Source organism: Dasypus novemcinctus, chromosome 17 (assembly GCF_030445035.2).
Source record: "Dasypus novemcinctus isolate mDasNov1 chromosome 17, mDasNov1.1.hap2, whole genome shotgun sequence".
In the NCBI taxonomy this organism is placed as follows: domain Eukaryota; kingdom Metazoa; phylum Chordata; class Mammalia; order Cingulata; family Dasypodidae; genus Dasypus; species Dasypus novemcinctus.
This window is the reverse complement of record NC_080689.1, coordinates 64,075,545-64,087,686: the sequence shown is the minus strand read 5'-3', so window position 1 is coordinate 64,087,686 and position 12,142 is coordinate 64,075,545. Positions and strand designations below refer to the sequence as shown.

Genomic DNA, 12,142 nt, shown 5'->3' with positions numbered 1-12,142 from the left:
CGGGGCGCGGGCTGTCTTCAGCGCGCACGGGGAGGAGCGCGTTTCCTCGCAGCCAGGGGTGGGAGGTGGATTTAGTTCTGATGGCAGCGCTGTAAGGGAGGCGCTGGAAGGAAAACTTTGTCAAGGAGCAGCAGCCTCTGTTGTCTGTGATCCCCACTGACCCGAAGAAGCAGCGAATGGCTGGGGGTTTTCAGGCAGATGTGGGTAGAGAAACCCTTTCGGCCGCTCTGACCAGCGCGGGACTGCAGGAGGGGTAGGAAATATCGTCCTGCAGGTTAGCTGGGTGGATTTATTCAGCTGACTTAGAGGAGAGTCCTACAGGGAAGACCAGAGATGGATGCGATGCCGCGCAGGAGGTAAGACCCTTAGGCTTGCCTTGGTTTTGTTAATTTTCATGGAATTCCCGAGCGTTCCGGCATCCCTCCCCTTCCCAGAGCTGCTGGGTCCAGATAGAGGAGTGCCCTCTCTGATTTTGTTCGCATCCGCGTTGCAGCCCTTCCCAGCGAATAGGTATGCATTTCACACCTACTGATTTCTGCTCACGTAACATTGGAGTCTTTTCAGAAATCGGGGCTGCCAGGCGCTGGTCTGCGCATGGGGGGCTGTGGGCCGGTTCGTCTGGAGAACGACGTCTGCCTGGTGGGGATTTCCTCTGGGTTCCCTGCCTTCCTGCTTGGCCTCTGCCTGGGGCACCGGCAGTGGGGTTGCAGCTGCAGGTGAGCAGGTGCCAGGCCTGCAGTCACCAGCATTTTGATAAAGGGAGGGGGCAGGTGACCGGTCCCCGGTGGATTTGGATTTTTGTGCAACTCAACTATTTTGGAGGGAAACAAAAAACCCCACGGTCCCTGAGGAGGTCTTGGCAGTCTGTTCATCTCAGCTTCCGTCTCCTTTCCTCGCTTTCCCTGCCTCCCTCCCCTCCTCCATCCAGGGAGGCAGCGGGGAGTCCGGGTCCACGTCTGCTGGTTTTCATATCCAGACCGCAGAGTACCTGGTGTTGGGGCTGCGGGTAGGAGTGGGATGGGAAGGGCAGGCAGCTTTAGGGTGCTGAGCAGGCACTCTGGTCTGGCCTACTGTCTTGCCTTTTTTCTTCTCGCCCCTAATCTCCATCCCCTAAAAAGGAAAAAACTCCAGCCCACATCCTATCCAATTCTTCCAAAAACTGTCATTTATCTACAACATATGACTGTTGGTCATGTGTTTCTTTACACCCACTCCTCCCTCCTCTTGCAGTTTGTTGTCTAAGATTTAACTGACTCAAATGAGCGTAATAAATAATAGAAACCAAATTTCAGTTTCATAAATGGACATCCTGTGTCTCCTGACTAACCCCTAAGGAGCGCTGGTCTGGCGCCCGACAGAAGCAAATGCAGTGGGGGTGCACTCAGCTCTTCTCAGGTTGGAGGATATGAAATGTTTAACTTGTGCAGTGTGAGGTGTTCTCATTATCGGATTTTGAAATTTAAGGGAAAGTACTTGGTCAAGATATGAAGTGATATGGCTAAAGAAATAATTGTGGAATTTCAGACTTGAAAATATCTCCTCCCACTAGCAGGTAAATAATTTATAGTAGAGATTTTAAAAAGGAGTTTAAGTTATTTGTTAATAGTTTTACTTTATGATGTCCTGCCTTCGTTTTTGTAATGTGAGCAGACTCTTCTCAATGCCAGACCAGGATCTTGCCCAGCCCGCCTCACTGCCCCCAGTCTCCATTCCCCCTCCAAATAGGGCACAAGTGAAAGCAAACTGTCTATTAGGATGTCCATATATTTGGAAAACCTCTAAAGAGAGATGGTTTTTGATCCAAAATCCATAACTCTGTTGGTTCTTAGATACTAGGTTGTCTAGATCTCCTAGAAAAGGGCTTGTCACATACACAATGCACACATATGACTGAAATGACACACCACATGTAGTTTCTAGGCTTGGAGCAAATTTGCTCTAAGAATTAGCATAGTGCTGGACCTAGTAAACCTGAAGTATTTTTTTTTTTTAAAGATTTTATTTTTCATTTCTTCCCCCCCCCGCCCCCAGTTTTCTGCTCTGTGTCAATTCCGTGTGTGTTCTTCTGTGACCGCTTCCATCCTTAGCAGCAGCGCCGGGAATCTACATTTCTTTTTGTTGCGTCATCTTGTGTCAGCTCTCTGTGTGTGTGGCGCCATTCTTCTTTACTATATCTGTTTCTGGGTGGCATAGGAGGTCACTTGCTAAGGAGGAGGATGCCTGTAGGGAGCTGGGGGAGAGAAGGGATGGTTGGGAGAAGCTGCTGGAGAGATGGGGGCTGACAAATGAGGACTTGGCAGGCAGTGCCGAGCCCCTGCTCTTTCCCCTGTTTCCAGTCGAGTCTAAGGAATCACTGGCCATGCGGACCAGTGCCTGGAAGTCTTTCCTCCTTCCTGCCTCTCCTCGAGCCCCACTGCTGCCCTCCTGCTTTAGTATGGACTGAGAGGTGCTCCATCCTGACTGTTCATTGGGGTCACCCAAGCACATGCCTGGGACTCATGTACAGAAATCTGATTTCTTTGGTCTGGGATGCAGCCTCAGCACCACGAAGTTTTAAAACATGGGCAGTCAGGGCAGAGTTTCATTACTTTAACTTTTACTTAAAGGGCCAAATAGTAAAATTAAGACATGTGGGCCACAGTCTCTGTCATAGCTCCTCAGTGCTGTCATCTTGCACTGCTGAAGCAGCCAAAGAGAACGTGTAAATGAATGGGTGTGGCTGCTCCAGTGACACTATTTATAAAAAGAGGCTGCTGGTGGGCTATAATTTAGCCACCCCAGGTTTAGATGACTGATTCTGAGGCTTCAGAGAGCATAAGAATCACACGCGGCCTTGTTAAAACTCAGAAGGTTCACATAGAATTTCTGAAAAAGCAGGGCTGCACTGGGCCTGAGAAGGGGCTTTTCTACCAAGTTCCCAGTTGGCGCGATGCTGCTGTTCCAGGGAACGCACTTTGAGAACGCCTGGTCCACACGGCAGGTCTCTTCCTGAGATCTTTGCAGTTGGGTTCTGATGGATGATTCTGGCCCAAGCAGGGTGGTCTTTTTTCTTGTTGCACCTGCACATTGCACCACGTTAAAATATTTACAGTGCAAACCTGAGCCATTGGGTAAAACCCTTCAGGGCCTCCCATTGCTCACAGGGAAAAATCCAAATTCCTTCTCATGGGCATAAGATGTAGTGCTGGAAGCCTCTCCAGGCTCTTCCCCCACCCCTTGCATGCTGCCCACACCCCAGGTTTTGCACAGATCAGCTTGTGCCATGCTGTTTCATGCCTGCCTGCCTTTGCTTCTGCCATTTCTCCTGTCTGGAAGACTTTTCTTGGACCTGATCTCATGGCAAACTCTTCTTCAGTTTTTTTTTTTTTGTTTTTTTTTTTAGTGTTTTTTCTGATTAAAAAAAAAAAATGTTCGAGCAGTTATAGGTTTACAGAAAAATCCTGCAGAAGGTAGAGAGCTTTGCCCATGGTTAATGTTCTCCCTTAGTGGGTACATTTGTTACAATCGATGAACCAACATTATTATAATCATATGAATAACTATAGTCCATAGTTTAGAGTAGGCTTCAGTCTTTGTATTGTACAGTTCTGTTTCCTTAAAAATTTTTTTATTGTGGTAACATATACATAGCGTAAAAGCTCCCATTTTAACTGTTTCAGTATATACATTCACAATATTGTGCTACCATCATCATCTTTTCTGCCTAGACGTTTTCCTTGACCCCAAATGGAAACTCTCTATCAATTAAGTTTTAATTCCCCATTCCCTACCCCCTCAGTTTTTTTAAGACTCATCTCAAGGAACATCTCATCCCGGATGCCCTTGCTAAGCCCCCCCCCCCAGCCCAGGTGACAGAGACGACACCCTTTTTCATGCCTCTATTCTAATCTGCACGTGGCATTTAATTAGTGCATCTTCCATCCCCTTCTTACATCTGTCTCACTTCACAAGACTGTAAATTCCTTGAGGGCATGAATCGTGTCTTATTGGTCTTTTAATAACAGTCTCCAGCTTATAGAAGCTGAGGAATGTCGAACAATGAATGTATGAATGTTGAAGATATGAATGAAGAAATGAGTGTTGTGGCTCCATTTCAATAGCTGCGGTAGAGATGATACTAAAGAGCAGGATGTGGTGACAAGGAGGGAGGAAAGAGCTGAGACTTGGGGCTCCTGGTGACAGGATGAGCTCTTAGTGTGTGACACCTGTGAGGGCAGGTGAGCAGGTGATGAGGAAGTCCTGGGACAGTCCTGGGTGGGGGCAGCCAGAGTGGATGGAGATCAAGTCAAGGAAGTAAGGGAGACTCTGGATGGATGGACAACTTCCTCAAGAGATGGCGGGAATTGAGGTGGAGACTGCATGGTGGCAGCAGTGAGATGGGAAATAAAGTGACATGGTGAGAAAGCACGTGTCTCAGCAGAGAGTCTTTCTTGGTAGTAGAGCTGAGTGTCCCAGGAGTATTGAGCCAGGCACCTTGAGCTGCTATTCCCTGGCGAACTGGGTAGTGGGACAGGGGCGTGGTCCCACCAGCACTTGCCCTTGGGGAACCGAGCCTCAGTGGCCAGCTGCTGGCGGGTTCAGGAAGGCCAGCTCTGGGACATCCGCCATCAGTCCCCGGTTCCCTCTCTTCCCACCTCTGCTCCAGCTCAGCTTCTCTGGCTGCTCCTGCAAGGCTGGAAGTTCTTCAGGGGGAGCTTGCATTACTTTTCTGATGTCAAGAAGTCTTGGAGGAGGCTGAGCAGTTCTGTGTGTCCCAAGGAGCTCACCTGGCATCGGTGACCTCTGAGGAAGAGCAGGTCAGAGCTGGGGGCTTGGGGTGGTTCTGACAGGGTTGGTGAGTGACAAGGGACTTTGGTGCTTTGACCTTCCTCCTCTAGGGGAGGGCACAGCCCATAACCTTCATGTCTCCTGTCAGGCAGGGAACAATATTGAATTCCTCTGAGCACCTTGCACTGGAGGCGGAAACCTGGACAACAAACCCCACTCTCCTCAATGAGTGGGGAGATTCCCGGAGGTGGACAGATGCCAGCAGCAGGGCAGGGAGAGGCGGGTGGTGGGGCGGCACCCTGAGAGCACGAGGGAGCATGCTTTTCCCTCAGCCCCTCGGGTCCCTTTGGGCTTCCTCTCCAGTCATCAGTCTTGATTTTTTTTATCCCTCCCCCCCTTGAGGCTTGCTTGCCATCTGCTCTCTGTGTCCATTTGCTGCGTGCTTTTCTGTGTTTCTATTTTCCTTCCTTTTTGCTGTGTCACCTCGCTGAGTCAGCTCTCCGTAGCACTTGCAGGCCAGCAGCTCTCTGTGATGTGCGGGCGAGCCTGCCTTCACAAGGAAGCCCCAGGACACGAACCCAGGGCCTCCCATATGGTAGATGGAAGCTCAACTGATTGAGCCACAGCCACTTCCCCAATCTTGACTTTTTTAAATGAAGAAGTTGAATGTTTTAGTAGTAGGATAATAAGCAATAGTTACAATATTATATAAGGTTTATGATAATGTTACCCTTGAATTACATAATTTTTAGAAGTAGTTTTTATTTTCAGCTCATTTTGTGAATTCTGAATGTAATAACTAGATTGTAGCTTGTGTCACAGAGTGCTGTGAAAAAAAAGAAACACCCTGTATTATGTTTATCTGCAATCATTTGAAAGTTTATTTCAGTAGTATAGTTGCAACATGTAGCTTTTCCATTGATATTACTACAAGTTGCCCATTTTAAACCTCTATCCACCACAATTTAAAATAAGTATTCTGGATTAAGTTGCTTCAGATTAGTTTATTTTCATTCCTAAATAGATGTTACATATTTCTCAAATGCTTCTCCACTCCTTCATTGAACAAGTTCTGAAGGTTTACCCAGTATCTTCTCTTTTTCTAAAGATTTATTTTTTATTTCTTTCTACCCCCCCCCCCCCGCCGGTTGTCTGTTCTCTGTGTCCATTTGCTGCATGTTCTTGTTTTTGTTTTTTTTTGTCCACTCCTGTTGTCAGCGGCATGGGAATCTGTGTTTCTTTTTGTTGTGTCATCTTGCTGCATCAACCATCTGTGTGTGCAGCACCATTTCTGGGCAGGCTGCACTTTCGTGCTGGGTGGTTCTCTTTACGGGGTGCACTCCTTGCTCATGGGGCTCCCCTCGTGGGGGCACCCCTGTGAGCCACGGCACTCCTTGCGCACATCAGCACTGTGCGTAGACCAGCTCCACACGGGTCAAGGAGGCCTAGTGTTTGAACCACTGACCTCCCATGGGGTAGGCAGATGTGCTATCCACTGGGCAAGTCTGCTTCCCCCGTGTCTTCTTGTTACCAACTGGGTAACAAGATTTGTTGACAAGTCCTGGATTTTCTGCAACAACTTCATAAATTTCTTTTGCTTCTCCTGATAGAGGAGAATAGAGTTCGCTAGTAGCTTTTGCACTTTCTGAAGCACCCAGCTCATCTCGTTTGTTCAGTTTTGTCCCAACTTTGAGAAGACTAGAGTAAACAACATGTGCCAAAGCTCCTGTGCAAAACTGCCGAGTCCCGCGTTCCAGCACTGTTTTCTGCTGTTATCTGTTCGTGGTTGCCTGGGAATTTCTGCACTGAGAGCAGAGTGGTCTAGTGCGCAGCGTCTGGGTGGCACCGATGTCCCCCCACACCCCATGGTCCACAGGGTGCAGATCAATCTCGATTTTCATGTCAGTCAATTCCATGGCCGTGGAGGGCCCCGGAGCAGGGGATCCTGGCTTCCTGGGAAGGCCAAGCACTCATTCAATTTGAGGACCACCAAGGCAATCGAGGCCCAGGGTGGCCATCTGGTGGGGGTCGGCATCAGGATGTGTCAAGGTTATTAACAAAAGACCTCACTAGCTCTGGTCATTTCAGTTGATGTGACTGCCCAGCCCACAGGGCTCTCCTGAGATGTTCTGTGGGTGTGAAAAAGGCTGCTTTGTAAAGTGTCCTGAGAAGCTCTGGCTGGAAGTCATTATGTAATATAAGAAATGAAGATTAGTTTAGTTTTCACATAAAGGAAGAAAATTTTTTTTATTGTAACCTTCCTCAGTCTCCCACTCCCTTGTTAAGCAGGAAGAAAAGGAAACCAGCTTAAGCCAGTCCTATAGGCAGTCAAAAAGATGCCTAAGAAAGAGCTAAGTCAATACCAATTCAGCACTAAATTCCTTTCCTTATTTGGCAAAGGGGAGCAGGTAAAAACTAAAATGGTTGGAATGTGATGGTGGAAGCAGTGAATCACAAACTTTTGCACAGGAAAGTTAGATCTTCTCGGATAGGCTGTCACTTCTGAAGTATCCAATCTGAACAAACAGAGGAAGGGCTTCCGTGCTAGGCTTAGGGGTATAAATTGTGTCATTTTTCTTTGCTTGGTGCGCCAGCCACATTTTCTGGTTGTGCGCCCCTTCTTGCAAGATTGAGAATAAATTCTTTTCTTCTCCACAATCAGGTGAGCCTTATTTTCTTCTAGAAGAAGATTTCTCTCCAACAGGTTTGGGGGCTTCTCCGGGATTCTGAGGCTTCAGAGAGCAGACACCTGGGGTGGACGACGAGGAGGTGCGCCCCGCTGTTTAAGCGGTCTTGGACTCCATCAGAGGGGGCCTCACCTCTGGCAGCCAAGAGGCCCAGGAACAGATGCTTAGATCTGCTGATTGTGGACAAGAAAAAGGGAAGGGAAAATCTGCCTCTTGTTGACCAGGTGACTCCATGCATGGACCAAGGTAAGAAGAAAGGCTATTAAGTTTTACCTTGGTGGTTGGGAATTCTGATGAGTTTGAGGTTCACTGTGTGTGCCTGAGACGTGTGACATATGGTGGGAAGTGAGTGCAGAGTCCTGATTTGCATTTCCCTTCTGCTGTGAGGGAAAGAGGGCCAGAGACGGACAAAGCAAAAGATTCAAAAAAAGAGACCCAGACAAGATTCAGAATGGGAAATAGAGGAAGTTGGTCAACTGGGAAAAAGCAGAAGGGGGTATGTGTAGGATCCCCCAGAGACATTCCTCCAGATACTCCACTAGGGAGGATGTTAAGGCATTGGACCGATAGTGATTGCAAGGGAAAAGACAAGAAGAAAATGATTCAGTACTGCTGTTGTATCTGGACCAAGGAAAGTATTTTACTGCCTGGTGTATTCTGGCCAAAATATGGGTCAGATGAGGATTGGCTTTGTGCTGACCTTGTACTGTATGTTAATGGAAAAACACCCTTCTCCAAAGAAGAGTCTGACTATGCCATGTGCTGGTTAAAGGGAAAGGGGGCCACTTTCTATCTTGTGAAAGCTAAAAATCCAGGCTCCAAGACTAAGCTTGCAGAAACTAAGGCTGCAGAAACTAAGGCTGCAGAAACAAAAGCTATAGAAACTAAAGCCTGGGACCCCCTGTCTAATCTCCCTCCTCCTCATGTTCCCCCTCCCCTCCCAGGAGAAGGGTCATTAGACATGGAGGGCCCAATAGAACCCATTCTAAACCCTTGGGAACTGGAGAATCAAGCGGGGTCAACAACCCCACCGGTTACAACCCACCAACACCTGAGGAAAGAACTGGAAGAGTGTAAGAAAGATATACACAGTTTTCCATTCGCCAGAGCATCTGAGGAGAAGAGAGTAAAAGAACAAAACTCCATTCAGCCGTTGTATCTGTTGAGAGAAGTACCAATGGGGCCAGGGGAGATTGGCTATGTCAATGCCCCAGTGACAAGTACTGAAGTAAGGAACTTCAAGGAGGAGATGAAATCTCTAATGGAAGATCCAGTGGGGCTGGCTGATCAAGTAGATCAATTCCTAGGTCCTAGATTATACACCTGGCCTGAACTTATGTCCATACTGAATATCCTCTTTACAGGAGAAGAAAGAGGAATGGTGTGGAGGGCAGCTATGAAGGAGTGGGACAGGCAACATCCACCTGGACAGGGGGTGATGGCAGCAGAACAGAAGTTCCCAAACACGGACCCTAATTGGGATCATAATGACCTGGGCGACAGAACACAAATGAAAAATTTTAGAGACCTCATTATACAGGGGATCAAATTGGCCGTACCCAAATCTCAAAACTTGAAGAAGGCCTTTGAAGTAGCCCAGGAGAAGGATGAAATGCCCTCTGCTTACCTGCAACGATTGAGGGACCAAGTGAGGAAATATTCAGGGATGGACCCTGATGATCCTGTGGCTCAGGGAATGTTAAAAGTCAACTATGTAAAAGGGTCTTGGCCTGACATTCAGAAGAAGATTCAGAAAAAAGAAGGATGGATGGATAAGCCATTGGAAGAGTTATTGAGAGAGTCCCAGAAAGTGTTTGTAAGGAGAGAGAAGGAAAAGTAGAAACAGAAAGCAAAGGTTGTGATTAGCAAAGTCGATCAAATGGTAAGAAAAAGACTGGAGATGGGTCAGGGAGGGAATAGGCAGAGGCAAGATAAAGATGCCACATGGGCTTATTTAGATAAGGGGACGAGGCGAATGCAAGGCTCTGCAGGGTGCTCTGACTGGGAGGATGGGTCATTTCAAAAGGGAATGCCGGAGTTTAATGAAAGAGAGTCCGGTAATTCCCCTCATGAATTTTGAGGATTCGGGGGGTCTGAGGCTCCTCACTTCTAAAGTCACTGAGAGCCTTTAGTAAATCTAAGGGTGGGCCCACATCATGAAGAGATTACATTTCTAGTGGACACTGGCACAGCCTGATCCTCTGTGATTTATCTCCCTAGAGGAACCAAATTCTCTGGAAGTTCCCTTACATTCTCAGGGTTAAAATGAGAAGGATTTGAAGTCCCCATTCTTTCTCCCACTAATATTTGTTAGGCAGACAATCAAATTGTAAGCCCTTTCTTGTACATCCCAACCAGTAGAAACATGGAGAGACCCATCATTCCCTATATTTTTTAATGAAACTCATGTGTTTCCTAGGCCTATAGATGACAGACTACCCTTACAACCTGATGAAGAAGGGAGGAAATATATAATCTTATACTTCCTTTTGATCATACACCATTATATATTGGAAAAAGTCCTCCTTGCATGCAAACAAAAAATTGGACTATGGTTACCATGACAAATAATGGTACAAAATTATTCATACCTTTGTTTCCCTCATATAATTCTTCAGTAAATGAAAAGCAAAATTATAATTGTCCACCCGAAAAACCTGAAAAGAGGGATGGCAGGAATGCCATATAGGAAGAGGATCTGTCATTTTTAATGATTCCTATTGAATAGTGTGGGAATGTGCTTCTATGGAGACCCCCAAAGAATATAATGGCAGATTTATATGGTGTGGACTTAACAACAAGGGTCAACAAATTAGTAATATGCAATATCCTTTTTCAGAATCTCTATTCTTGGGTGAACAAGTGGTATATACTAACAATTTCACTGTTTGGAAATGTAAAGGAAAATGGTTACCAACCCCTTGAATTAATGACACCTATAGTCTTAATATACATAAAAACTTGTGGAAAGTATTTCTTGGAATTGCCCCTACTTATGAGTGGATTGATAATTACAGTTAAACAGGTTAATATCTGCAATTAAATCAAATCTATCCATTGAAAGCATGTGTCAGGGATCCTTTCATATTCATTACTGGAAAAATAACTATAAAAGATAATGCCTTGTTTAATAAAAATGGTGCCTTGTATACATGTCTGTCAGAAAGTGTGTTGCAGGATTGAGACACTGTCACAATAGCCAGAAGACGACAAAGTATATGGATTCCCATGCAAATGAACCGAACATGGCAGTCATCACCTGAAAGTCAGCTATTGCTACACATGGCACAAGAAATCATGAAATGGACAAAAAGGTTTATTGGACTCCTAATAATTAGTATAATGGGACTAATTGGAATCATCAGAGCTGCTGCAACTGCTGATGTCGCTTTACATGAGACTGTTCAGACTCACAATACGTGCATAATTGGCATAAAAATGCTAGTGATTTGTGGCATAGCCAAGAGCACATTGATGAACAGTTAAATAATTGGGTTAATGATTTAGAAATAGCTGTTTTGCATATTGGAGATGAATTGTATAATTTAAACTTGTTAAGGGGATTGAAATGTGATAGGAATGAAAGCCACTTTTGTATTACTCCTCTTGCCTGTAATTCATCTGATATAGAAAAAAAATTAAGAATCATTTGCTAGGCCAGAAAAGTAATATCTCTTTTGAAATAATTGAATTACAAAGAAAAATATTAGAAATGTCTCAAAATCAAATTCATGTAGCCAATATCAAGGATATTTTCTCAGATGATTCACATATTACAAAATTTAACCCAGTTACTTGGTGGAAATCACAGCATTTCCTGTCAGCTTTAGGAATAGGGTTAATCATATTTGTTCTGTTGCTCATGATTCTTGCCTGTGCCGGACAGTGCTTTCGAAGAACATTGCAAAGCATAATAGCCAAGGGACATGCGAATAATCTGGTGCTAGCAAAAGCACTTCAATCACATCCCCTAGTCGAAGAGCTTGTCTGGTAGTCAATGACAGGTAAGACTCTCAGAGGAGGGCAACCTAAGACAGGCACAGTCACCTCGACTAAAACAAAAAGGGGGAGATGTTGGAAACTGAGGCAAAGTGGCCTCACAAGCAGAGACGTGCTGTCTCCATGCTAGTGCTGTCTCCATGGCTATGCTTGCACCCTAAGGAATGTAGTAATTAAGAGTTCCCAGCAAATGAGATGAAGCAGTTAAAGGCTGAAAGAAAAGATGAGCACATACGTTTTGTAGTGAATAGAAAACGTAGACTTTGTACCTTCAGATGAGATTTTAAAAAATTCCTTACACTATGGGTAATGCTGACAGTTAACTGCATGTTGCTGTTTGTTGTCACGTAGGCTATGTGTTCCTCCTTGTTGTCACATAGGCTACATGTTCCTGCTTGTTGTCATGTAGACTGGGGTACATAGAGAGATCCTTGTAAACAATAAAGTTGTCTGATGAGTTTCTACTCACAGACCCCCTAATTGCAGCTCTCTCGTTCTTTGTTTTTCTTTCTTGCTTTCTCTTTCTTTCAGTCTCCTTTTTCTCTTTCTTTCATTCCTGATACAGTTCAGGTCCAAATCTCCAACAATCCCCAAGAAATTGGAATCTCTCTATTCTCTGAAAATGAAGTAAAAGAACTAGAACAACTGGGGCAACTTTAGATAGCCAAGAGAAGTGGCTCCTCCCAGAC

At 45.6% G+C, this 12,142-nt stretch overlaps 1 protein-coding gene across 10 annotated transcripts; it reads left to right on the top strand.

Moving 5' to 3' along the window:
* Position 1: 1 nt before the first annotated feature.
* LOC111764151 (uncharacterized) lies at positions 2-11,933 on the top strand. Of its 10 annotated transcripts, none has more exons than XR_011646183.1 (4): positions 2-356; positions 4,646-4,796; positions 7,430-7,700; positions 10,618-11,933. XR_011646183.1 is itself a non-coding variant. In XM_071208899.1 (3 exons), exons 2-3 carry the CDS (start codon positions 7,691-7,693, stop codon positions 9,292-9,294), a joined length of 906 nt encoding a protein of 301 aa, XP_071065000.1. In that variant the 5' UTR covers positions 261-356; positions 7,472-7,690; the 3' UTR covers positions 9,295-9,393. The 10 variants fall into 10 exon arrangements, 2 of the variants coding, with proteins under 2 accessions (XP_071065000.1, XP_071065001.1); XR_011646186.1 differs by having other exon boundaries at positions 29-356; positions 7,472-7,700; XR_011646187.1 differs by having other exon boundaries at positions 37-356; positions 10,622-11,933.
* The last annotated feature ends 209 nt before the right edge of the window (positions 11,934-12,142 follow it).